General features: G+C 37.6%; 1 protein-coding gene across 1 annotated transcript in view; it reads left to right on the top strand.

The window, feature by feature from the left end:
* The window catches only part of ANKRD31 (ankyrin repeat domain 31), a 186,213-nt gene that overhangs the window by 145,091 nt on the left and 13,400 nt on the right, over nucleotides 1-27,722 (top strand). Inside the window, exon 24 of the mRNA XM_056821110.1 lies at nucleotides 19,806-19,908. Coding sequence (XP_056677088.1) covers nucleotides 19,806-19,908 — 103 coding nt within the window. The remainder of the gene's footprint in view (nucleotides 1-19,805; nucleotides 19,909-27,722) is intronic.

The raw sequence follows: 27,722 nt of genomic DNA, 5'->3' as shown, positions 1-27,722 counted from the left end.
TCAATTCAGCGTTGTGCAAGGAGATAGAAATACAAAGACAAAAATAAAATATGCCCCACCTTCAAGGAGCTTCCATGGGAATAGGGGTGAGAGCAACAGCATATCTTGTGTATGCACAAATTACACACAAAGAGAGAGAGAGAGAGAGAGAGAGAGACAGAGAGACAGAGACAGAGAGACAGAGAGAGACAGAGAGAGAGAGAGAGACAGAGAGAGAGAGAGAGACAGAGAGAGACAGAGAGAGAGAGAGAGACAGAGAGAGAGAGAGAGAGAGAGAGAGAGAGAGAGAGAGAAAGAAAGGTAACACTTAAGGGAACCAGAAAATTTGTAGGAAATGACAATTGAGCCTAGCCTTGAAGGGAACAACGCATTCTGAGATGGAAATGAAAAAGCCATGGAGGAAGACCCTAAGCAAAAGGGAGCTGAAAAGTCCCTTATGGGGAACAGCTACTTTGGCTGTTGTTATATAAAGTATGTGAGGGGGAAAGTGTCAAATCACTCTTTAAAAATGAACTAGAGCCATTCTGAAAAGAGCTTGTTAAAGGCCAAAAAGAAGAGTTGTGTTTTACAGCAGAGGCAATAGGGAATCATGAGCAAGAGAGTGGCATGGTCAGACCTTTGCTTTAGGAATTTCAGCTTGATAGACCATGAACTGGAGAAGAGACAGGATGGAGGCAGAGGGACCAAGTAGGAGGTTCTGGCAGGAAAGGAACTGAACTGGGAGCAGGGAGACATGGCCAAGTGAGTGGGGAGAAGGAAAAAGATGGGAGAGATGGTATAGACATAGAATCAACAAGAATTGGCAACAGCTTGGTGTTGGGGCAAGTGAGGGGAAGTGAAAAGTTGAGGATAACTCTGAAACTATAAAACTGGGCAAATAAAAAGATGGTGCCAGCCTTTTTGTGGGCAGGTAAGTGGTGCAGTGGTTAGAATGCCAGGCCTGGAGTCAGGAAGACCTGAGTTCATATACACTTTAGCTACTTAATAGCTGTGTGATCCTAGGCAATTCAGTTCATCCTGTTTGCCTCAGTTTCCTCATCTGTCAAATGATCTGGGAAAGGACATGGTAAACCACTCCAGTATCATTGCCAAGAAAACCCTGAATGGGATCATGAAGAATCTGTCACAATTAAAAGGACTGAGTAACCTTGATAAAATGAAGAAATTGAGGGGGTTGGGGGGAAAGAGTGATACTCATTCAGTTAATCAACAAACCTTGAGCCAAATTTCACCTACTTCATAATTTTGCATTAGGCCAGACCTTCATACACAAATTTTTATACTTTTATATTCTTTTCCTTTTAAGTGATTTTTGTAAATACTATTTCACCAGGAAAATATTTTCAGTCTCAGCAAAAATATTTTTTGTTTCTAAATGAATTTTTAAAAGAAAATCTGAAAATTCAATTTGAGGATTTGCTTTGAAATATATGAGATGTTCATAAAATGCAAGTTTCCCCTTTCCACTCCTAAATAGGGAAAACGTGTAAGACAAGCTTTCTTTGGTTTTTAAGTAGTCGTGATTAATTAATTCATATGTTCAAAGATGCCTATAATTGGTTTGAAGCATCTAATAGCAATTAATTTTCAGTGGATTTGATAACTTGTTTTTAAAAAAAAGGATGGCTAAATCAAAAGTCTCCATTTAACTAGCTTGCTCTAATTTAGATCCTATTGCATAGAGGGCCCATATCAAGGAAACAACTGTTTGGCTCTCTTTTTATCTTTAAAATTTAAAGGTCTCATAAATGCATGCCATATTTTATATTTCTTCTATAATGTATATTAGCACATAAGGGAAAACAAAATCTTTATTGCTAATAATCCATAATAATGATTGATTTAAGGCTATGTTTCTAAAAGTTGCTTTGGAAAAACATTAACTGATGAATCAGTTCTCATATGGCCTTGGGAATCATTTTAGTGACTGCTAGTCAAGCAGCTACCCAGATTCTATGGGGGATAAAGAAAGGAGGAGGAGTATAGAATTGCCTTGGCATAGAAGGCCTCCTACCACCTCTTCTCTTTCTTCAAATGACATCTAGTCCAATCTTCATGTTACAAATGAGGAAGCTAAAAGCCCTTGGGAAGAGTGTGTATGAAATGGCTTAATGAATGCTTGTTTGCCCAAGATCACACTGTGACAAGGACAGGATTCAAAACCAGGTCCTCTGACTCCAGCTCCAGTGTTCTTTCTATGCATCACTCAGAAGCTTCCCTGGTTTCACAATAATCCTGGAGTTTTTGCTTTCAGTTACCCTGGGAAAACAGCAGGAACCCTGGTAGACAGGTTACCACCATACATGAGGGTGCTAGGTGAGGCAGTGGATAAAGTGCTGGCCCTGGAATCAGAAAGATTCATCATCCTTTGTTCAGATCTGGCCTCAGTGGAATCAGTTCTGAGAGGAAAGAACAGCCAGATCTGTTGGGGTATAGAATTTGATCTTACCCTACAGAGAAGTTGAAAGGGAATAAGGAAGGCAGGGTGTGGGGCAGGGAGTATTAAAAGGGAGGGAAAGGTCGGGGGGGGGAGTGCAATTAATAGACCTTAAAGAGAAATAGGAGGGGAATAAGAAAAGAGAGGATGGGAAGGAAAGTAAAATAAGGGTGGGAAAAAGGGATACTAACTAAAAGCAAAACAACTCTTGTGGAAGGAAATAGTGAAAGAAGAAAGGTCAGGATTAAAAGAAGAAATCAAAATGATGGGGAATATGCAGGTGGTGATCAAATCTGGCCTCAGACACTTATAAGCTGTATGACCTTGGGCAAGTCACTATTTTCCTCAGTTCCTCATCTGTAAAATGAACTGGAGAAGGACATGGCAAACTACTCCAGTATTTCTGCCAAGAAAACCTCAAATGACTCAACAACAACAACATACACAAAGAGAAAACCCGGCCTTGTGCTGAGTGGGCATTTAGCAAATGCCAGTTGAATTGAATCAAATTGACTAGAGCAAGAGCACACCCAGCTGTTGTCAGTGGATTCCCCTCAAGCCCCCAGACACCCCTGGCCTCTTAATATAATGTTGGGAAAATCCAAACTCTCTGAGCCAGAACTGACTTTCCTCATGATCATACAGGTGGTAAGACAGGCCAGAGCTAATGCAGAGTACAAACTCTGTGAACCCAGCCTTCAGCCCTTCCCATGTGCCTTCTGTCATGTGGGAAATGCGAGAGGCAGAGCTTCAGCTTCATTCAGAACCTGTTTGCTCCATGTATACCTCCGAGTTTGAGATATGCAAATATGCACTATTGCCATCTTGCTTCTGTTTACAACGGGGTTACCTCGAGTTACCTAGTGCATTGAAACAGCCCCTACTCTACTGAAACAGTTCTGTCCTATGTCCCTAATGACCTCTTAAAAAAAAAAGTGATTTTTTTTTTGTCTTGCTTCTCCTAGAACTCTGAAGTGTTTGGGGAGGCAGCAAGGTGGTGGTGCAATGGATAGAGAAGTAGACCTGAAGTCAGGTCAATCTGAGTTCAAATCCTAGCTCAGTCATGTACTGTGTGTGACCTTGGGCAAGTCACAACCTCAGTTCCTCATATATAAAATGGTGATACTAATAGCACCTACGTCCTAGCGTTGTTGTGAGGACCAAATAAGATCCACTTTGCAAATCTTAAAGAGCTGTCAGGACTCCCAAATTAACCCCTTGCTAATATTTCTCATTTTACTGAACTGTCATGCTCCCCAAGCCCAGACCTAAGTGTGGAGCATATCTCACCCAATCAGAATGTACTGCAAGTTTGACACAACATCAGTCCTTTGAGGGTATATATTCAGGGTGAACTCTGCTACTATCAATCAGTTACTGTCAAAACCATGGACCAGAATTATGGGTCAACTCAGAACAGCCATGTCAGCTTTAAATAACGGAAGGCACCTCCAGAAACCACATCCCAGCCAACATGGCTCTGTTATGATTAGACTTTCAAGCACCAAACAAAACTGACCATCCCCTTCTTTCATGCTGGACAAACAGAATAGACTCTTTGATGCTGGGCAAACTCTATCTTGTGACTAAGCAAACTTTACCATTGTTACAGCTATACCCTCTTTGTCTTGTCAACTATAGTTTCGAGGCTATGCCTTGGCATTCGGGGTTAGTCTTTGGTAAGGATCTTTTCCCATCATGCCACGACTCATCCTTAGTCTTCAATAGAATAAAACTTTGCTCACTTTAAAGCACCTAATAGATACTTTGTGCTATTCTCATGTCCTATTTGAATAAGTAGTCTACAGCTATGATTATTATTATTCTTAGATATTATTAATTACTCCTTCTTAATCCTCTGTCCTCCTCATCTACTATATTCAGTAGTTAGTGGCTAAGTTCTATTGATTCTACACTAATAACTCTCAGATCTATCGTGTCTTCTAGGTGGCTCATTGGATAGAGTGCTGGGTTGAGTTTAAATCTGGCTTTAGATACTTACTAGCTATGTGACCCTGGGCAAGTCACTTAACCCAATTGGCCTCAGTTTTCTCATCTATAAAATGAGCTAGAGAAAGATAAAGCAAACCACTCCAGCATCTATGCCAGAACAACAACAACAACAACAACAACAAAAGAAAACCCTAAAACTAAAACTCAACAGCAACAAATGGGATCACAAAAAGCTGGACATGTCTTGAGCAACAAAAAAATCACCCAGCTTCAAGCCCTCATCTCTCCTTTTCTAGACTATTGAAAGAATCTTCTGAGTTAACATCTATTGCTAATCAGATCCCATTATTACAATTAGAAATTCACCATACGTGGCCTAAGAAGACTGAAAGTCTCTGCCACATGAACCAGCTTTGCACTAAAAATGCAGCGAGAATCGATCCAGGGGACTAAGGCTAGAAAGAATGACCTAGTTCCCCTATGACACCTAAAGCAAAAAATGCTTTGTCCATGAGTAGCTGGGACTTCTCAGGCTTGCTGGACTTCCTTCAACCACAACATGTCTTTCTGTCAACAGGGTTTGCATCTCAGCAAAAATAGAATCGAGGGTTGAAAGCCAGGCCTAGAGAAAGGAGGTCCTAGCTTCAAATTTGACCTCAGACACTTCCTAACTCTTAGACCCTGGGCAAGTAACATAACCCCCATTGCTTAGCCTTTACCACTTTTCTGTCTTAGAACCAATATACAATGTTGATTCTATGATGGAAGAAGAGGGTTTAAAAAAAATGGAAGCAAGGAGATTTATATTCAACATTTGAACTCACATAGTCAGTTCTGCTTCTTTGCTGAATTTCTTTTCAGTGGTAATGTTGAATAAATTTTCTTTCATTGAAGGTTATTTGTTCTAAGAGTATGCATTGTAGTCTAAAACAAGCCTGAACCAATAAAGCAGCCCAAGTCTGGTCTGACCCAAAAGGCCTCAAACATTTCTTGACTATTTCTTCTCTACCTATTCAACATTACAGCCTAAGTAGAACCATTTCTTATATAGTTCTATCCTATCTCCTTTCCCCATATTTCTATCCCCTTTCTCAAGACCCAATTCCATACAATGGTGTTTCCCTAGTTTTAGCAGTTCCTATACCCCCAGTTCAATTTAATCACTTAACAGTCAGATTAGCTTTTACCAAGGAATAATTATTTCAGATTTATAGTAGAAACAAATACATAAATATTTCCCCAACTCCTGGAGGCATAATACTTCCCTATACTACCACAGTCTCTAGGAATAGGAGGAATATAGGATAGTTTTTATATAGCCTTGTTCCACAAATTTCAAGTCCAAAGCCTTTTGGAGTTAAGTGTCTGGCACCCTGGATTCTCGGGGCTCCCTTCCTGAGCTAGCTGCAACTTCCATGCATACAAAAATGCCCCAGATCCAGTAGGGGCCCACCACCTGCCCCTAAACCAAAAGAACAGACAAAACTGAACAAAATACTAAGCCCCTTTCTCAGAACCACAGTGCCTAGAATGGAATTAAGAGGAAGGGAAAGATAGCTAGCTCCATTTATAGTGCCTCTGGTTTGGTTGAAAAGGGCCTTCCTGAGGCGGAGTCAAGATGAGGGCCTACAAGAAGCAGAAATTCAGACCTCTGAATACCCTTCCTAACCAATCATAAACTAAATGCTCCCAGGGGACTGAAAAACAAACTTAACAACAAGACAGAGCCAAGGAACCCTCCTGCTGGACTTAATTCAAAAGGTACACCCCCAAAAAAGCCAGAATCCGAGAACACTCAGGTTTAAGGGGAAGACAGAAAGAAGGTCCCAGGACCCATCCCCCCCCCCCCCAGAGCTGACTCTCCCAGACTCCAGCGGCAGCGGAAACTTCTGGGTGGGCAAAGGTACTAGTCTGGAGGGCATACATTGCAACCAGGGCTGTGATAAGTTCAGAGCGTCCAACACAGACGGTGGGGAAGGAACTGGAAAGGGAGCATAGACCTGGCAGCCTGGCCAGAGCTGTGGAGATTCTCCATATTTGCTCCAGCCTTTCAGGAATTTTTGGTCTCAGAGCACACCCAATCCAACCAAGCTGAACTTAATCTCATCAAAAGTCTCCAGAACTCCAGGGAAGCCCAGATTCCACACCCATCCTTATTGACTGCTGGACTTTAATCCAATCAAAAGCCTCCAAAGAACAGGGAAGCTCAAACCCCAACAAACCTCCACCAGAGACTACACCAAGAGATCTCCTGTTAAAGCTCCAAGAGGGGAGACTGTCAGAAGCCCCCAAACCAAAAAAATGAGAGGAGAAAGAACACAGACAAATATGGGGAGTAAAGAAGGGGTGAATTTGAGCAAACAACAGAAAAAGAAGAAACTACAATAGACAGCTTCTACTAAGCAAATGGAATAGAGGGGGAGAGATCAGCAAATGATAAATCAGAAATCCCAGCGAACTGGATACAGGCTGTGGAAGAACTCAAAACACAATTAAGAGAAGCTGAAGACAATTGGGAAAAGAACTTAAAAATTAAGATAAGTCATCTGGAAACAATGGCACTTGAACTAAAACGAGAAAATAGTGTCCTGAAAGCCAAAATCAACCAGCTGGAAAATGAGGCAAAGGAGATGAAAGAAGAGGTGAAGAAGATGAAAGATGAGAAAAAGGAGATGAAAAACGAGGTAAAGAGGATGAAAGATGACCTCCAAAGAAAATCGGACCAGAAAGAAAGGGATGACCAAAAAGCCAGGGATGAAAGCCAGTCTTAAGAACCAGAATACAACAACTGGAATCAAGTGACTTCACAAGGCAGCAGGACACTATAAACAAAATGAAAAGAATGAAAAAATTGAGGAAAATATGAAGCATCTCATTCACAAAACAGATGATTTAGAAAATCGTTCGAGAAGAGACAATTTAAGAATAATTGGTCTACCAGAAGACCATGACAAAAGAAAAAGCCTGGACATAATACTACAGGAAATTATTCAGGCAAACTGTCCCAATAGATAGAGGGGAAAGTGGAGATTGAAAGAATCCACAGATCACCTTAAGTATTTAATCCCCAACTGACAACACCCAGGAATGTTATAGCCAAACTCAAAAACTATCAGACCAAAGAAAAGATATTATAAGCTGCCAAGAAGAAGCCATTCAGATACCATGGAAACACAGTGAGGATAACTCAGGATTTGGCTGCATCCACACTGAAGGATCGAAAGGCATGGAATATGATATGCCGGAAAGCAAGGGAACTAGGTCTACAACCAAGAATCAAGTACCCATCAAAACTGACGATATTCTTACAGGGGAAAGTATGATCATTCAACACAATAGAAGAATTCCAAGCATTCATAAAGAAAAGACCAGACCTGAACAGAAAATTTGATGTCCAAGCACAGAACTCAAGAGAATCATCAAAAGGTAATTAAAAAAGAGGGAAAAAAGGAAAAAAAGAAAAACAAAACAAAACAACAAAAAAAATTTTTAAGAGACTCAATAAGTTAAAATATGTATCCCTGTAAGAAAATAGGTCATTGGTAACTCTTAAAAACTGTTGCTATTACCTGAGCAGCAAGAAGAATTACATTTAGAAGGAACAGTGACAAATTGTAGAGGATGAAAGGACAAGACATAAATAGGTATATAGATATATGCATGCATAAATATATATATATATATGTATATATATATATATATATATACACAACCAAAATTTAAAAAATAAGAGGCTAATACTAAAAGAAATTGGGAAAAGAAACAAATGGGGGTAACTTGATATGTCACAAAGTAGCTCATGGAGAGGGGGGTGAACATCAATACACTGGAAGGGTAACGAGGTTGGAGATAGGAAATACTCAACCCTTACGTGCTTTGAAACTGACCCAGAGAGGGAAGAACAATCCAATCCATTGGGGCAGAGAATAGATTTGCGTCCTATAGGGGGAGTAGAAAGGTAAAAAATGGACTGGTGGGGAGCGAAGCAGTACAAGGGAGGGAGAGGGTGGGGGAAATTTTTAAAAAACTACAGGGGAAAATAAGGGGGGAATAAGAAGGGAGGAGGGTAGAAAGGGAAGTAAAATAAGGATGGTAATTAGGGGGACTGATTATAAACAAACGCTGGTGTAGAAGGAAATAGTGAAAGAAGAAAAGGCAGGACCAGGAGTAGAAATCCAAATGCTGAGAAATACATAGCTAGTATCATAACTCTGAATGTGAATGGAATGAACTCACCCATAAAACACAAGCAAATAGCAGAGTGGATTAGAAACCAAAACCCTACCATATGCTGTTTGCAAGAAATACACATGAGGAAGGTAGATACTTATAGGGTGAAAGTAAGAGTATGTAGCCAAATCTATTGGGCATCAACTGATAAAAGGAAGGCAGGAGTCGCAATCATGATATCTGACAAAGCCAAAGTGAAAATAAATCTAGTTAAAAGAGATAGGGAAGGTAACTACATCCTGATAAAAGGCAGTATAGACAATGAGGAAATATCTGTACTCAAAATGTATGCACCAAATGGCATAGCATCCAAATTTCTAAAGGAGAAACTAGAGGAGCTCAAGGATGAAATAGACAGAAAAACTATACTAGTGGGAGATCTGAACCTTCCTCTATCTGAACTAGATAAATCAAACCAAAAAATAAATAAGAAAGATGTGAGAGAAGCAAATGAAATCTTAGAAAAATTAGAGTTAGTAGACATGTGGAGAAAAATAAATAGGGACAAAAAGGAATACACCTTCTTTTCAGCAGCACATGGTACATTCACAAAAATTGACCATGTATTAGGGCACAAAAACATTGTAAACAAGTGCAAAAGGGCAGAAATAATAAATGCAACCTTCTCAGACCACAATGCAATGAAAATAATAATTAGTAAGGGTATATGGAGAGATAAATCAAAAATTAATTGGAAATTAAACAATATGATTCTCCAAAACCGGCTAGTTAAAGAACAAATCATAGAAACAATAACTTCATTGAAGAAAACGACAATGGTGAGATATCCTTTCAAAACCTATGGGATGCAGCCAAAGCAGTACTCAGGGGGAAATTTATATCCTTGAGTTCATATATAAACAAATTAACAAGGGCAGAGGTCAATGAATTGGGCATGCAAATTAAAAAATTAGAAAGTGAACAAATTAAAAATCCTCAGATGAAGACTAAATTAGAGATCCTAAAAATCAAAGAAAAAATCAATAAAATTGAAAGTCAAAGAACTATTGATTTAATAAATAAGACTAGAAGCTGGTACTTTGAAAAAAACAAATAAAATAGACAAAGTACCAGTCAGTCTAATTTAAAAAAGGAAAGGAAAAAAACCAAATTGACAGTATCCAAGATGAAAAGGGAGACCTCACCTCTAATGAAGAGGAAATTAAGGCAATCATTAAAAACTACTATGCCCAATTATATGGCAACAAATATGGCAATCTAGGTGATACGGATGAATACTTACAAAAATATAAATTGCCTAGACTAAAAGAGGAAGAAATAAATTACCTAAACAACCCCATATCAGAAAAAGAAATTGGAACAGGCCATCAAAGAACTCCCTAAGAAAAAATCCCCAGGTCCAGATGGATTCACAAATGAATTCTATCAAACATTCAAAGAACAACTAATCCCAATATTATACAAACTATTTGACAGAATAAGACAAGAAGGGGCTCTACCAAGTTCTTTTTACAACACAAACATGGTACTGATCCCAAAGCCAGGCAGATTAAAAACAGAGAAAGAAAACTATAGGCCAATGTCCCTAATGAATATAGATGCAAAAATCTTAAATAGTACACTAGCAAAAAGACTCCAGCAAGTCATCCCAAGGGTTATCCACTATGATCAGGTAGGGTTCATACCAGGAATGCAAGGATGGTTCAATATTAGGAAAACCATCCACATAATTGAGCATATTAACAAGCAAACCGACAAAAATCACATGATTATCTCAATAGATGCAGAAAAAGCCTTTGATAAAATACAACACCGATTCCTGTTGAAAACACTAGAAAGTATAGGAATTGAAGGGCCTTTCCTAAAAATAATAAACAGTATATATCTGAAACTATCAGCAAACATCATCTGCAATGGGGATAAACTTGAAGCCTTCCCAAGAAGATCAGGAGTAAAACAAGGATGCCCATTATCACCTTTGCTATTTACGATTGTACTAGAAACACTAGCAGTAGCAATTCGAGAAGAAAAAGAAATTGAAGGTATTAAAATTGGCAATGAGGAGACCAAGCTGTCACTCTTTGCGGATGATATGATGGTTTACTTAAAGAATCCTAGAGAATCAACCAAAAAGCTAGTCGAAATAATCAACAACTTTAGCAAAGTTGCAGGATACAAAATAAACCCACATAAGTCATCAGCATTTCTATATATCTCCAACACAGCTCAGCAGCAAAAACTAGAAAGAGAAATCCCATTCAAAATCACCTTAGACAAAATAAAATACCTAGGAATCTACCTCCTGAGACAAACACAGGAACTATATGAACAAAACTACAAAACACTCTCCACACAACTAAAACTAGATCTAAACAATTGGGAAAATATTGATTGCTCATGGGTGGGACGAGCTAACATAATAAAAATGACCATCCTACCCAAACTTATCTATCTAGCTAGTGCCATACCCATTGAATTTCCAAAAAACTTTTTTACTGAATTAGAGAAAACCATAACAAAGTTCATTTGGAAGAACAAAGGATCAAGGATATCCAGGGAAATAATGAAAAAAAAATACAAAGGAAGGGGGCCTTGCAGTCCCAGATCTCAAACTATATTATAAAGCAGTGGTCATCAAAACAATTTGGTATTGGCTAAGAGACAGAAAGGAGGATCAGTAGAATAGACTTAGGGTAAATGACCTCAGCAAGACAGTCTATGACAAACCCATAGACCCTAGCTTTTGGGACAAAAATCCACTATTTGATAAAAATTGCTGGGGAAATTGGAAGACAGTGTGGGAGAGATTAGGTTTGGATCAACACCTCACAACCTACACCAAGATAAACTCAGAATGGGTGAATGACCTGAACATAAAGAAGGAAACTATAAGTAAACTAGGTGAACACAGAATAGTATACATGTCAGACCTTTGGGAAGGGAAAGATTTTAAAACCAAGCAAGACTTAGAAAGAGTCACAAAATGTAAAATAAATAATTTTGACTACCTCAAATTAAAAAGTTTCGGTACAAATAAAACCAATGTAACTAAAATTAGAAGGGAGGCAACAAATTGGGAAACAATCTTCATAAAAACCTCTGACAAAGGTCTAATTACTCAAATTTATAAAGAGTTAAAACAGCTGTACAAAAAATCAAGCCTCTCCAATTGAAAAATGGGCAAGGGACATGAATAGGCAATTTTCAGTTAAAGAAATCAAAACTACTAATAAGTAGATGAAAAAATGTTCTAAATCTCTTATCAGAGAGATCCAAATCAAAACAACTCTGAGGTATCACCTCACACCTAGCAGTTTGGCCAACATGACAGCAAAGGAAAGTAATGAATGCTGGAGGGGATGTGGCAAAGTGGGAACACTAATTCATTGCTCGTGGAGTTGTGAATTGTTCCAATCATTCTGGAGGGCAATCTGGAACTATGCCCAAAGGGCAATAAAAGACTGTCTACCCTTTGATCCAGCCATAGCACTGCTGGGATTGTACCCCAAAGAGATAATAAGGAAAAAGACTTGTACAAGAATATTCATAGCTGCGCTCTTTGTGGTAGCCAAAAATTGGAAAATGAGGGGAAGCCCTTCAATTGGAGAATGGCTGAATAAATTGTGGTATATGTTGGTGATGGAATACTATTGTACTAAAAGGAATAATAAAGTGGAGGAATTCCATAGAGACTGGAACAACCTCCAGGAAGTGATGCAGAGTGAAAGGAGCAGAACCAGGAGAACATTGTACACAGAGATTGAGACACTGTGGTTCAGTGGAACGTAATGGACCTCTCCATTAATGGCAATACAGTGTCCCTCAACAATCTGCAGGGATCTATGGGAAAAAACAGTCCTCAAGCAGAGAACAAAATGTGGGAGTGAAAACACCAAGGAAAAGCAACTGTCTGACTACAGGGGTTGAGCGGATATGATTGAGGAGAGACACTATATGAGCACCCTAATACAAATACCAACAACAAGGAAATGGGTTTGGAGCAAGGACACATGTGATACCCAGTGGAATCCTGTCTTGGATAGGGGTGGGGTGGCAGGAGGATGGGGAGAGGAAAAGAAAATGATCTTTGTTTCTAATGAATAATGTATGAAAATGAACAAATAAAATAATGTTAAAAAAAAAAAGAAAGAAAAGGGCCTTCCCCCTCTCCAGATGTGTATTACCAGTTTCAAGGCTGAAGCATTTTGCATGACTCCTAATTGACAGACCAAATAATGACTCAGTGCTAACAGCCTGGGAGAGGGGCAGAGCCAGGGAGAAAAGAGACTTCTTTGTAGTTCAACCAGAAGAGAGGCCTGATGTTACCCAAAGAAAAATTTCCCAAAATCTCTGGGGAGACAAGTTGGAAATCAGGAACATGTTAAGACACTGACTTCCCCTTGTATGTTCTGCAAGAGTCTTCTCTTCCTCCACTCTCAGCAGTCCCAAACAGGGTCTGAAACCTCATAAATTTTACTCTCGAAACAGGAGTAAAGAATCTCTCTTTCCAGAGTTCTTGCATTAATTCCTCTTCTCATAAAGACTTTCAGAGTCATCATCATTCTCTCAACCAGTTGGGAGAGTCTTATTCAAAATATTCCAAGCTTTTACATATATATATATATATATATATATATACACATTTATTTATTTATTTATTTATTTATAGAACACTTATTCTGTGTCAGGAACAGTGCTAACTGCTTACAAGTATTATCTCATTTTATCCTGAGGGGTAGATGCTATCATTATCCTATTTTAGAGTTAAGAAAACTGAGGCAAAGTTTAAGTGACTTGTCCAGGGTCATGCAGCTAGGAAGTATCTGAGGCCAGATTTGAATTTGGGTCTTCCTTACTCTGGCCCATGCTCTCTATCTACTTTGTCCCCAAGCTACCAATTGTATAATTGGTCTGGAAAAATAGGCTGGATGTACTGTGAAAGATTTAAAATAAAAGAGTTTGCTTTTTGAACCTAGATATATTCTATCCTAGAGCCATTGAAACTCTTCGAGCAAAAAGGTGGTATGGATAGACCCAAGCTTTAAGAATTTCATTTTGGCAGCCATATAGAGAATGAATTCTAGAAAGGAAAGAGAGTAAAGTCAGGGAACCCCATGAGGAGATTTGCCTTAGTTCAGGCAAGATATGATGATAATCTGAACTAGAGTGGCAGCCATATGAGTGAAGTTAAGGGGCTTCAAAGGGATGCAAGAAATGTGGATTCTGGGTGAGGTGAGGAAAAGTAGAAAATTAGGGATGCTACAAAGGTTTCCACACTGGTTGCCTGCAAGGATGGTGGTGCCCTTGATAAATAAAGTGAAATTAGTAGAAAAGAAAGCTTTGCAGAAGACTTTTGTTTTGAAAATGGTGAGTTTGAGATTACTATGGGACATCCAGTCTGAAATATCCAGTTAATTGAAGGACTGGAGTTCAGGAGAAAGACTAGGGTTTGGTATTTTATCTAGAAGTCATTTGCATAGAGATGATAATTAAGCCCATGATAGTTAATAAGATCATTGAAAAGGAAAGTGCATAGAGAGGGGTAAGAGAAGAGGACCCAGAATGGTATAGGGCCAGTGGATAAATAATCCAGAAAAGGAGAGCACTCGCTTTTCTAAAGTTTCTCATAGGACATTGTCTAGACCTCTCCATTACCTTTGCCATGCTCTTTCTTGTAGAATTATTATTTGTATGCATGTTATTTCTCCTCATTGGTTTCTAAGCAACTTGAGAACAGAGTATCTGCTTATCTATGTAACCCAAGTGTCTAACATGATGTCTTACATGTAGCAAGTTATAGATGTTCATTGAACAGAACTGAAATTTCCAGTTGCCAGCATTGACCATAAATCTTGATACCAGCTCAGCATCATTCTGAGACCTCACTGCCCTAGGCTTCCATATTGCTACACAGAGGGGTTTCTTGAGTTTAACCAAGGGATGCAGAACTCATAAAATTAGGTTCTTCTTGTGTATAAGTCATTGGCTTGTACTGAACTCAGCATGCTAGGGGGCACATTAACTCTTTCGGGTTACTAAAGCTAACATTTATACCCTGTTGTGTTAACGATCATTAAAAAGAGAGCCCAACTGATGTCAGTGCACTTCAAATGTAGACTTCAGGACCTAAGTCAAAGCATGCTGGTTCTGGACCCAGTTCTGTTTCCAGTTCACTTTTAGCCCTTCAGTGAGAATAATGGGAAGATGTGAGGCGTGATTTGATGAGCCTGCCCAACATTGTCAGTGATGGGCAGAAATAATCCATACTTTCTGTATCTTGGTTATGTTACAGAGCTGGTAAAATTTATTCGGGGTACTCCTATTTTTGCTTCTTGAAAAGCCCTTGAGATCTGTGTTTGACTAGATTAATTTCTTTTTTTTTTCTTTTTTTTAAATTAATTTATTTAGTCAATTTAGAACATTATTCCTTGGTTACAATAATCACATGATTTCCCTTCCTCCCCTCCACCCACTCTTCCGCAGCCAATGCATAATTTCATTGGGTATTACTTGTGTCCTTGATCAGAACCTATATATGTTGTTGATGTTTGCACCATGATGTTCATTTAGAGTCTACCTCTCCAGTCATATCCCCCTCGACCCATGTATTCAAGCCGTTGTTTTTCTTTGGTGTTTCTACTCTCACAGTTTTTCCTCTGAATGTGAATAGTGGTTTTTCTCATAGATTTCTCCAAGTTATTCAGGATCACTACATTGCCACTAATGGAGAAGTTCATTACATTCAATTGTACCATAGTGTATCAGTCTCTGTATACATGACTAGATGAATTTCCTCATACAGATTAGACTGACCCAGACTTAAAAGTCTTTAAGACTCCATATCTGGATGGAAGTTGTAAAAAGACATATTCAAGTTTGATGTGAGGAAAAACTTCCTAATGACTTGTGCAAACCAAAAATAGAATGAGCTACATTGGGAATTAATGGGGTTCCTCTCACTTGAGGTTGTTGAGTAAAGACTAGATTATTAATTGTTGGTTGTCACAGAAAGAATCCCTTTTTAGGTACAGGTTGGCCCAAAAGGCCTCTAAAGACCCTTTCAACTCTGATATTCTGTAATACAAGATCCAAGGCTACCTAAGAGTCTTATTTCTGTTTCTGTACATATCCAAGGAAAATTGTAGCCACTGCCTCAGCCAAAGAAAGGGTCTTGCCTCCTATGAATGTCTTCTCTTCAGAATCTAAAATGAGGCAAACAAGGTATCCTTTAGACCTCGAGTCTTCCCTGAATCTTACTTGCCAGTCACTTGCATATCTACCATTCTTGCCTTTGTCTAGACTCTCACCCTGTGAAATAATATCCCAAATAAAATCTGAACAAATATTTTATGTAGTATTTAAAACCAAAACCCAGATGGATCATTTTTTACATTCAAAGTCAGAGAAGGGAGCCAAAATAATGGAATAGAAAAAAAAAAGTAGCTGAGCACCCATGCACAAAACTCCTCTAAACAGATCTAGAAAATGCATCAGACTGAATCTTGATGGAGAAATCTAGAAAAAGTCACAGTGAGTTAATTGTCTAGCCCAGGTCAATAGGAGACAGGGAGATCTGCAGATAGTGGGGACTGGATTGAAGCAAGAGCAAACACCCAGAGAGAGTTATGTACAAAGGCAAAAGGAGGTCCCAGGCCCCTGCAGAGGAACAGTGATTCAGAGAAGTGTGAACTGGAAGTTTCATCATCCACTACCTAATTCTGGGCCACTGCAAAACAGACCTGCTCATGGAGTTGGCTTTCCCTGATAGAGAAGCTCTGAGCAATATAGTGAGAAAAAAGGAAGTTCAGAAGCCAGCAGTAGCATCTAGTCCAACTTGTAACATCATAATCAAGGCAAGAATCCCAGACCAATGGGGAGCCTTATGTTATGTCACTTTCAACCAGCAAAACTTTCTAGCCAATTGATAAGAGCTGAGTCCAGCAGCATTCTATTATTGATCTGGCAAAACCCAGGTCAGAACTTTCAGAACTCAAACAAGGGAAACAGATTCAGACTTTAACTGAGATCAGACTGCTTTGGAAGAACTAAGAGCTTGCAGGTATTGCAGGTATTGCATTGAGATGATGGAATACCATAATACTCAATCTCCCAACAAAGCAGCATCAGGACCATCCCAGATTTTCCATCTGGAAAGTGTGGCAAAGCCCAGGCTTAACAGATTAACAAAAATAAAAAGAACCATTAGGACTCTTCCCAAAGGGATCATAAAAATAGGGAAAGTACCTATTTGTACAAAAATTTATAGCAACAGCAAAAAATTGGAAATTGAGAGGTTGACTATCAATTGGGGATTGGCTAAATAAATTGTGATGGAATACTGTTGTGCTATAAGAAATGATGAGCATGTTGATTTCAGCAAAAGCTGGAAAGATCTACATGAACTGATGCAGAGCAAAATATGCAGAACTGGGAGAACATGGGACCGAGTAACAGCAGTATTGTCTGGTGATTAGCTACTCTCAGCAATGCAATGATCTCTGACAATTCTGAAGAACTCATGATGAGGAATGCTCTCCACTTTCAGAGAAAGAACTTCTCTGACCAGTGCAGATCAAAACATACTGCTTTTCACATCAATTTATTTATAATTTTATTTGGGGATTTTGGTTTCATATGAATGTGCTCTTATAACAGTGACCAATATGGAGGTGTGTTTTGCATGATAATGCATTTATGGCCCAAATCAAATTGCTTACTATTTCTGAGTGGGGGGTGTAGGGGAGGAAGGGAGGGAAACAGTTTGGATCATATAACTTGGGAAACTGCATGTTGAAAAATATTACATGTAATTGGGAAAATAAAATATCTTTGAATTTAAAAAAATGAAGGATGCATACTATGGCAGAGACATTCAAGAAACAAACACAGGAAAAGAGAATGACTCCAAAACAACTATAAGTAAGATCTAATATAATATAAGTAAGATTTAATAATAATAGTTTTTTTTAAAGAGTTAAAATGTTTTTATAAATAAAATGAGAATACTACAAGGAAAAAAATTGGAAAAGAAAGGAGAGTTTTGGAAGAATTGGGAAGGTGACTCAGAACTATGCACAAGAGGTAGAAAATATTGCTCAAGCACCAAACGCCTTGAAAATTAGAATGAACCAAATAGAAGCCAATTACTTTGTGAGACAACAAATATTAAAATATTAAGTCAAAAGACTAAAAGGAAATAAAAGAAAATTTAAAGTATCTCATATCAAAAAGTTGACCTACAAAGCAGATAAAGGAGAAAAAAATAAGAATCATTAGACTATCTGAACACCATGACCATGAAAAAAAAATCGTAGGCACCATAAAAATAAGAAATCTTAACTTCCCAGATCTTTTAGAATTAGAGAATAGAGAAAAAATAGAATCTACCAGTTACCTCCTAAAAACAACCCCCAAATGAAAACTCCAAGGAACATTATAAGCCAAAATCCAGAGCTTTCAAATCAAAAGAAAAAATATGGCAAGCAGCCTGAAAGAAAGGATCCAAGGACCAAGGAACCAAATCAAGATCATCCACAACTTGGCAACCACCACTATAAAATAGCAGAGTCTGGAATACAGTATTCTAGAATGTAAAAGATTTGAGGCTTATAGCCAAGAATAACTTACTCAGAATAAAGAAGAAAAACTAATTATAAATACTGTGGTGGGGTGAGAGTGGGAAGATGGACTTTTAAATGAAATCCAAACATTCCTGATGAAAAGACTAGAGCTGTATAGAAATTCTGAAGCTCAAGCACAAGAGTTAAGAGAAACATAAAAAAGTAAACATGAATGAATAATGATAATTGGCTAAACAAGGATAAACTGCTTACATTCTAAAATAGGAAAATGACATGTGTTCCTTCTAAGCCTTAACATCATCAGTAGTCATAGAGGGAAGCTTGGGAGTAGTTCTGTTATGTCTTGATGATCTTAAGAGAAGAATGGAAATTCAGTGGAGGGGGGAGAGGAGAAAAAAGGCTTGTAAAAAAATATCTCACATAATTAGACATAGGAGATCTATACAAATAAGGAAAGAGAGGTGGAAGAAACAGCTGATACTTTAACCTCAAAGGAAAGATACACATACACCTAGAGTTTCATGCAGATATACATTCCATTTAAAGAAATAGGACAGAAAGGGGAGAAGGGAGGATGGGGGAGACTAGGGAGAGGATAGATTAAGGGAGAGATTAGCTTTAAGCAAAACAACTCTCAAGATGTACAAAATATTTATTACTCTTTGGAAGTGGTAAATAATGGGAATTTGAGGAGTGCCTATACATTGGAGAATGCTGGAACAAATTTGTGATAGAATATTGTTATATTATAAGAAATGATGAAAGGGATAGTTTGAGAGAAATTTGGGAAGACTTGTATAAACTAATGCAAAGTGAAGAGAAAAGAACCAAGAGAACAATTTTTACAATGAAAGCAATATGGTAAACAACTTTGAAGTATTTAGGGACTCTTATCAGTGTAATGACCAACCACAATTCCAGAAAACTAATGATGAAACATGATACTTATTTCCTGATAGAGGGGTAAAGGACACAGAGTACAGAGTAAGACAAATAAATAAATATGTATACATATACATAAAATCTATAAATATGTACATGTATTAAAATCTGTTAACAATATTTGTATAGACATAAAAATATGTATACATATACCGTATATATGTATAAATACATATACATGTGTGTGTGTATATATATATATATATATATATGTTAGACATAGCCAATGTGGAAATTTGTCTTGATTAATTATATATGTTTTTGTAACAGGGTTTGTTAAGAGATAGGAAGGTTGTCGTGATAGAAGAGTAAGAAGGCAGATTTTTTATTGATTGAAGAAATACATAATTTAAAAAATAATTAAAAACACAGTCAATAAGCCTTTATTAAGCACCTAATCTGTGCTAGGCACTGTGCTAAGTGCTGGGGGAAAAAAAAAGATAAAAGACAGTCCTTGCCCTTGAGAAGTTCATGGTCTCATGGAGGATACAACATGCAAACAACTATGTAAAAACAAACTATGCAAAGGATAGAGAAAAGTAATTAACAGAAGAAACTTAATTAACTATTTACATAATTGCTTAAATCATATTGTTAACATGGTACCATATTCATAAATTTTATTATATGGGGGTTAGTTTATGGAAGAGAGATCTTTTTGCTGCATAAAGAATTTATATTTTATGTTTAAATATATATAGGTAACGTATCTTGGGAAAGAGCTCTGTAAGTACATTACTGAAGAAGTGCCTGTACTTGCAGAACCAAATGAAGTATTGCAAGAAAACCAGCCCTGTCTGCCAGGTATGTATATACTAACATCAAACTTGCAGTTGTAGAATAAATATGCAAAACATACTACCAAAGTCCTCAATTTCAACTGTACCTTTCTAGGAAAACAAGTTATATTATTGTTTCTTTCCTTGAAAGAATTTGGGCTGAAAATACTGCCAAGGATTCTTGACTTTTTTTCCCCCTTTGGTCATGGATCCCTTTCTATATTGGCCATGCACAAAAATAGGCTTCTAACTCTTCATTTTGAGTTCATCATCTTTGTCATGAGGTGAGTAACAGTCTTCATTATTGGTCCTCTGAAATAATATTTGATCATTGTGTTGATCAGACTTCTTAAGTCTTGTTTGTTTTTTTTATTTTTATTTTTATTTTAGGGTATAGGAGGAATATTTTATTAAGACAGCTTCAAATTAGTATCTGAAGTAACAATTGCATGAAGTGAGATTAGCCATAATGCATAATACCTATACTTTGTTTGATATTAGTTTGCGATTTTCTGTACAAAGGTCAAACTTTTTTTTTTATTAAGCACATTCCACAGTTAACAATATCTGTACAATTTAACAGTTTCAATAAGCTGTTGAGACACAAACTTATTTCAAACAGATAATTGGCAAACATAATTAATTACAAGTTAGAAGTAGACTATCCCAGTGCTTTGAAACATTAATGTAGCAGTAATGTACAATTGCTCAATTATGGCTAGCAAAACCAAAATCCAGAGTGCAGCCAGGAATTGCTATTTTTTTAAAAAAACACTTATTTTCTGTCTTAGAATTAATACTAAGCATGGGTTCCAAGGCAGAAAGAGCAGTAAGGGCTAAGCAATGGGGGGGTTGAGTGACTTGCCCAGGCTTATACAGCAAAGAACATTTGAACCCTATACCCCTCTTATCCAAGCCTGGCACTTTATTCCCTGAGCCACCTACCTGCCCCAGTTTGTTTGTTTTTAAAATATTGTGGTTATGATATAAATTGCTTTCCTGGTCCTGCTTATTTTAGTCTGCATCACTCCATGTCATTCTTCTCAGGTTTCTTTGAAATCATCTCTTCCTTTACTTCTTCCCACACAAGATTATTTTTTTAACAGAATGCATGAAACACAACACACAGGATTATAAAGGAAACTAATTATATTGACGTGCAAATGTCAAAATATTTTAAAGGATATAAGTTCATAGATACTAGGTTAAGATAACCTGCATCTAAGTAGTTTTTGTGAGTGAGTGAGAGAGCATGTGTATGTGTGTATGTGTTTGTGTGTCTTTTTATTCCTCCAGAAGCTGGGGGTGAAATAGTTTCCTATATTCCCTGAAAGAATATCTTTTTCCAAGGACTAAAGAGGGGAAACTAAGTATTTGCTGCACACATGGGGGGTGGGGGCACCCTCTGAGTATGCCTCATACTCAGCTATTTGGAGATATATACTTACAACTGAATGGGAGTTCAGTGGAGACCTCAGAGGCCCAGTCAGCACCATGTGCTGCCCATAGAGTCTCAGAACCATAAGAGATCCCAGGCCTCAAGGATTCTGAGTCGGTAGAAGGCATGTGCCCAAAGACACTCACATCAAACCTCGAAGAGTTGGAAGCACCATGGAGTCCAAGCTTCTGGAGTCTCCAAGTGTTGAGCTGTCTGGCAGAGGATCTTCTGGACAGACTTCATTTCCATGTATTATGGGAATAGACATACAGGGATGATACTGAATGATAGCTTGATCTGGGCCACAGGCATTGAACACTTATTGTTTCCTGAGGGTACTCTGTCTATACCTTTAAGTCCCTAAATTTGGAATGATTGTCCATAGAAACTGATGCACTGTCCCTGCATTAACACCATATTCAGTCATCTTGGGTAATCAGTGGGTTCTTTCCTGATCTTATGGAATGAAAATTCCAGCCTTGTTTTCCTTGGGACTCTTAAGTCTGAAAAGAAAATTCCCTTTCTCCCTCTCTGTTCCCTGCTCCAGTTAGATTGTACAGTGGATGGAGTGCTAGCCCCAGAGTCAAGAAGACCCACATTTAAATCCAGCTTCAGACATTTATTAGCTGTCATTTTGGCTAGTCACAAAAAACAAAACAAAACAAAAAACCAACCACTGTTTGCTTCAGTTTCCACAAATGTAAAATGGAAAACCATAATAGCACATACTGCCAAAGCCCCCTGGGATACCACTCTATTGCTGGCAATCACCTTTTTATCCTAGATCTTTTTACCTCATGTTCTTCCCACCTTTGGAAGACATTCCAACCCTTCCAACCCTCTATCATGCTGGACTCTTTTTCTCTCATGCCCTCTGGCACACTGGTCCAGGAAGAGGAGCAGGCATATTCTTTGCTCATCACTGTTACTTACAGACTCTTTTTGTAACTATAACTCAGAATTTCTACTTCATTCTATCAGTCCACATCACTGTAGCCAGTTTCTCACCTCAGTTGTCTATGCCAGCCCCCAGGTCATTCATTTTCTCTCATTTCCCTAGGAGTTTGGTGCTTTGTTTATAGTATTCCTCGACTTCAAGTCTTTCTTGATACTTGGCTGCTTCATGATACATTATACATTATTGATGTTCCCTTAAAGAGCCTGGCTTCCAAGGTCTACATTTTGATGCCATTTCAGCTACCCAGAAAGATGGTCACATCCTAGAGGTCTCCACCAAAACGTTATCTTGAACTCTGAGTTTCTTCTCTCTGATCATAACCTTCTATCTTTCCACAACCTCACTTGCCACTGATAAACTTATTTTTTAAACTCTTATTTTCTTAGTATCGGTTGTAAGACACAACTGGTGGAAGGGCTAGGCAATTGAGGGTAAGTGACTTGCCCAGGGTCACATAGCTAGGAAGTAACTGTGACCATATTTGAACCCAAGTCCTCTCAACTTCAGACCTGGTGCTCTATCTGCTGTCACTACTAAACCTATTCATCATGACACTACCTGCAGTCCATTATCCCTATGCTGGTCTCATTTTCTCCCTTCATAGATTTCATTCTATAGTTGATCAGTTCTTCTATACATTGCCCTTTTCTTGCTTCTTTGTCAGTTGGTCAAGAATTCATTAAGGCTTATTTTATATCAAACTTTATGCTAAATTCTTGGAATACAAAGAAAAACTAAAATACTGTCCTTGACTCTAGGGCTTTATATAATGATAGGAAAGAAAATGTAAATAGTGGTGGACATAGAGTAAGTAAGAAGGTAATCTCAGGCAGAAGGCACAAGCAGTGGGGTGTTCTGGGGAAAGACGTCCTCCTATCATCATGTGTGCCTTGCCAAACCCCAGCCTTCAGTTAACCCTCCCAAGCTTCCTTCTCTATTCCTACTCACATGTGATTGAACACTACTGGAAGAGGTCATACATTCATGCCAATCAATTCTACCACAAAATTATGTCACTTTATCAGGTTGTGTGAAGATGAAATACACTTTGAAAACTGTACATATATAAATGTATATATAAATGTCAGCTATTTTTGTTATTATTACTAGTCATCTAATCAGCTCCTGTATGTTAAATGATCATGTCTGTACTGTTGACTTTCAGATCTTGTATCTAATCCAAATCTTTTCCTCAAATTCTAGTCCTATATTTCTAAATCCCTGCTATCTTTCTAGTCATATTTCATCTTACTTTTCTTCCTTTATTTTCTGCTCTAGTCAAACTGGTCTGTTAGCTGTTCCCATTGTTTTGTCCTTGTACAAGTGATCCCCCATGTCTGGAATCTACTTCCTCACTGCAGCCTTATACAATTCCCAATCTCCTTGCAAGCATATTTTAGGTATCATCTCCTACATGAAGCCTTTCCTAATTCTCCCTAGTTGCTAGCACTCTCTTCATTTTGAAGTCACTTTTTAATTACTTTGCATATTCTTTTGATATGTTATATTCCCAAATAGAAAGGAAGCTCTTTGAAGTCAAGAGATTGTTTTGTCTTTGTCTTTGTATCTTTAATATCTAATATAAATCTCACACATAGTAAACACTTGAAAAATATGGTTTAATTAACTAGAATAGCTAGACATCTTGATCTGAAGATCTGTTTCTTCATCATCTCAAATTTAATATGTCCAAAATGGACATTATTACTATCTTCTCCACCAAACCCATCTCTTACTGTAGGCATCCCTATTTCTAATAGGAGCACACCACTATCATTTTAGTCACTCAAGTGGGCAAATACTAAATTAATTCTTACCTTTCCCTCACCTCATATCCATGTATTTGCCAAAGCTATCAATTCTAGGGGAAGCAAGGTGGCACAGTAGAGAGAGTGAGATAGAGTGCAAGGTCTAGAGTCAGAAAAACTTTTCCTGAGTTCAAATCTGGCCTCAGACAATTACTAGCTGGGTGACCCTGAACAAGTCACTTAATCTCAATTGCCTAGCTTTTATGACTCTTCTGCCTTAAAATGAATACTTAGTATCAATTCTAAGACAGAAGGTAAAAGTTAAAAAAAAGACAGCTCAGGTATCACCTCCTCCTTATATAATGCCTTCCTTGATGCCCCCCAGTTGTTAGTGCTTTCACCTGCCTCAAATTTATTTTTTATTTCTTATCTGTTCAAATCCTATATCCCCTCAATAGAATGTAAGTTTCTTGTGGAAAGGAACTATTTCATTATTTCTATCCTTAGCATGCCTTGTATATAATAGGTTCTTAAATTTGTGACAAATTAAAAGCAAAGTACTACTGTAGAATCTTGGCTTTTCACCTTTCAAGTGTTTGGTATATATCAGATGAAATTAGTCAAATCTTAGAAGGAGGAATTACCACGTTGTTCAGTAGTAAGCAGACAATCCTTCCTTGCCAGAATTATAGTCCATTCTCTAATTTTGGTAAATGTGAAGATGAAGGCCACTTTGGATTTTGGAAAATCAAAGTTATGCTGCATCCCCTTCTCTTCCCCTCACTACAACAATAACATTGAGCTGGTACCTCTTTCTTTGTCCAGAGTCTGTGCCATGCCATGATCATAGAGAGACTGGGAGGAAAGAAAAATGACCTGGGTAGCAAATCATTTATTAAACAATGACTTCTGCTTCATCTCTAGAACCCCTTCAGTTCCATTGCTTTTCTTCAAACGATAGAATTGGAAATTAGCTATACTATTCCGTCTGCTGCCAACATAAGCTGTTTCCTGTCATGATTTTCTCTTAAAAAAAAAATCCCAATTCTCCCTTTCAGATGTTTCAGGAAATGTTAATGCTAATTCGAGATTTGTGGGGGTGACATTGTGCTAACCAGATTCAGATGCTCTCAGTAACTTTGTCTATGCTGAGGAATTTACAAGCAGGTCCCAGCTGGCATTCTGGAGGCTTTGGGCAGGAGTTCTGCTATAACTCCTTTGATTTAGGTTTTGTATTTACTTGATCGCTTTGAGGTACTTGATAGAAATCCAAGGATCTGGAAAGTTGGAAAAATTTTAAACCTTTAATGTTGCAAACAGAAAAAAGGGGATGTGGAAAGAATTTGAAGGTGAGACTTTTGCTCTCTCTTTTCCATATGAAAAGACTGCCAAATAATATCTAATATCTAAATCAGTGAGATTTAATGTCAGATCCTTAACTGGAGTACATATGATATAATATATTAACAGAAACTAAAAAGGGAAAATGCATCTTAGTAGCCATTATTTAGTTATTTCATATCAAAAAGATTAACAGTTGTTTCCTTTTGCCTATTATGTATACTCTAACAGGCTATTGCAATAATCTAGGTGTGAGGTGATAAGGGTGGTGGCAGTATCAGAAAAGAAAAGGAAACAGATACAAGAAAAGTGGCAGAGGCAAAATCAATAGGATAAAATTGGCTATCACCCTCCAACATCTCCCACCCCTGCCCCAGGAACTTTCCTTTGAAAAAAAGTAAGACATTTAGGTAAAATGAATAGCGACAGCAATCTCATTGGATAGTTAACATACTTAACAGCTGTATCCCTCCTCTACCTATCTGCCAAGAGGATGGAAATCTGACCCATTATCAGAATTTGTCTGCCTTTTTCTGTTGTTTGTGTTTACATTATTGTAGCTTTGGTATATATTTTTCTCAGTTCTGCTTACTTTGCTCTGAATCAGTTCAAATAAGTCTTTACACATTTCTCTAGATTCCTTATATTCATTGATTCTTAGAATACAATAATATTCCATCATATTCATATATCATAATATGACCAGCAGTTCTTTAGTTAATCCATAATCCACACCTGCTTTATTTCCATTTTTGCCAACAAAGACAGTATTGCTATTAATATTTTGATACATATGTAACATTTCTGTGTTTAACCTCTTCAGGGTATATTCTTAGCAATGCTAACTTTGGGTCAAGGGATATATACAGTTTAGCTATATTCTCACTTTATAAAATGGCTAGAAAAACTTGCAGCTCAACAAACACTGATTTAGGACCTGTCTTCCCATGGCTTCTCCAACACTGACTTTTTCTGTCTCTCATTATCTTTGTCATTGTGAATGATGTTATATAAAATGTCAGTTGTCTTAATTTGCATCTGGTATATCATTAGCAATTGGAAAAATATTTTACATAGTTGTGGGTATTTTGCAGTTCTTCAAAAGATAAGACTTCCTTTGAGAATCATGTCCTTGGATCACCCTTTTCCTTCTATTAAAGAAAGGTCATGTATTTGTATGAATTCCTTTCTATAGCTTGGTTACCATACTTTTATCCATGTTTTTTTATGCAAAGATTATTTTTTCCTATTTGAAAATTTCCCCTTATTCTAGTTACATTGACTTTGTTTCATATGATACCTTTTCTGTAATCAAACTCATTAATTTTGTCTTTTACTCTTTTTGATTACGATTTCCTGCTAGGGATAGTTGTTAAAGGTGCTTCATCTTCTCTAATTTTTCTTATGATATGACCTTTATGATCAAAAGAATCTATTTGGAACATAATATCACTTATAGTGGAAGATGACAGTCAAAACCTAATCTCTGGGGGGCAGCTGGGTAGCTCAGGCCCAGAGATGGAAGGTCCTGGGTTCAAATTTGGCCTCAGACACTTCCTAGCTGTGTGATTCTGGACAAGTTGCTTAACCCTCATTGCCTAGCCCTTAACACTCTTCTATACTATGTATTGGTTCTAAGGCAGAAGGTAAGGGTTAAAAAAAAAAGTAATCTCTCCCTAATAATTTTCCATCTTTCCCAGCAACACTCATTTTTTCCTTCAGTAATTTATGTTCTTGGTCTTATCAAATACTAGCCATGCCTTTAAAGAAAAACAGAAAACCTCCCCAGTCTTATCAAATAGAGGTTTACTACCTACTTGTAGTGATTCATGTGAGCACAGTTAATAGTGCCAGACGAAACTTTGCCAATGCTTACAAAGTCTTGGGCAAGAAATTATAGAAGATAGGGACACAGAATATGTTTTCTTTAATGTTACCCACTGAAAGCAAGAGAAGCAGAAGAGAAAATTTGATTTGAGAAATGAATAGCTTGCCCAAAAGGTAGTATCTAAGAACTTCTGAACTATAACTTATAATACATTGTTGACAGACTTCTGGCCACAAAGGCCATTAACTCTCTACCTATAGGTATCTCCCAAGGTTCTTTCTTGGGCCTTCTTCTCTTTCCCCCTCTATGCTACTTCATTTGGTGATCTCAGCAGCTCCTATTGATTTAATTATCATCTCTAAAGTGATGATTCTCAAATATACTTATCTTGCCCCAGTCTCTCTGCTGACTTTTAATCTTGTATCTCCAGCTGCCTTTCAGACATCTAAAACTGGATGTCTAGTAGATATTTTAAATTCAACATATCTAAAACATAAAATATTATCTTTCCCCCAGGCCTTCCCAC

The sequence above is a fragment of the Monodelphis domestica genome, chromosome 3 (assembly GCF_027887165.1).
Source record: "Monodelphis domestica isolate mMonDom1 chromosome 3, mMonDom1.pri, whole genome shotgun sequence".
NCBI classification, from domain to species: domain Eukaryota; kingdom Metazoa; phylum Chordata; class Mammalia; order Didelphimorphia; family Didelphidae; genus Monodelphis; species Monodelphis domestica.
This window is presented reverse-complemented; position numbering and strand designations above follow the sequence as displayed.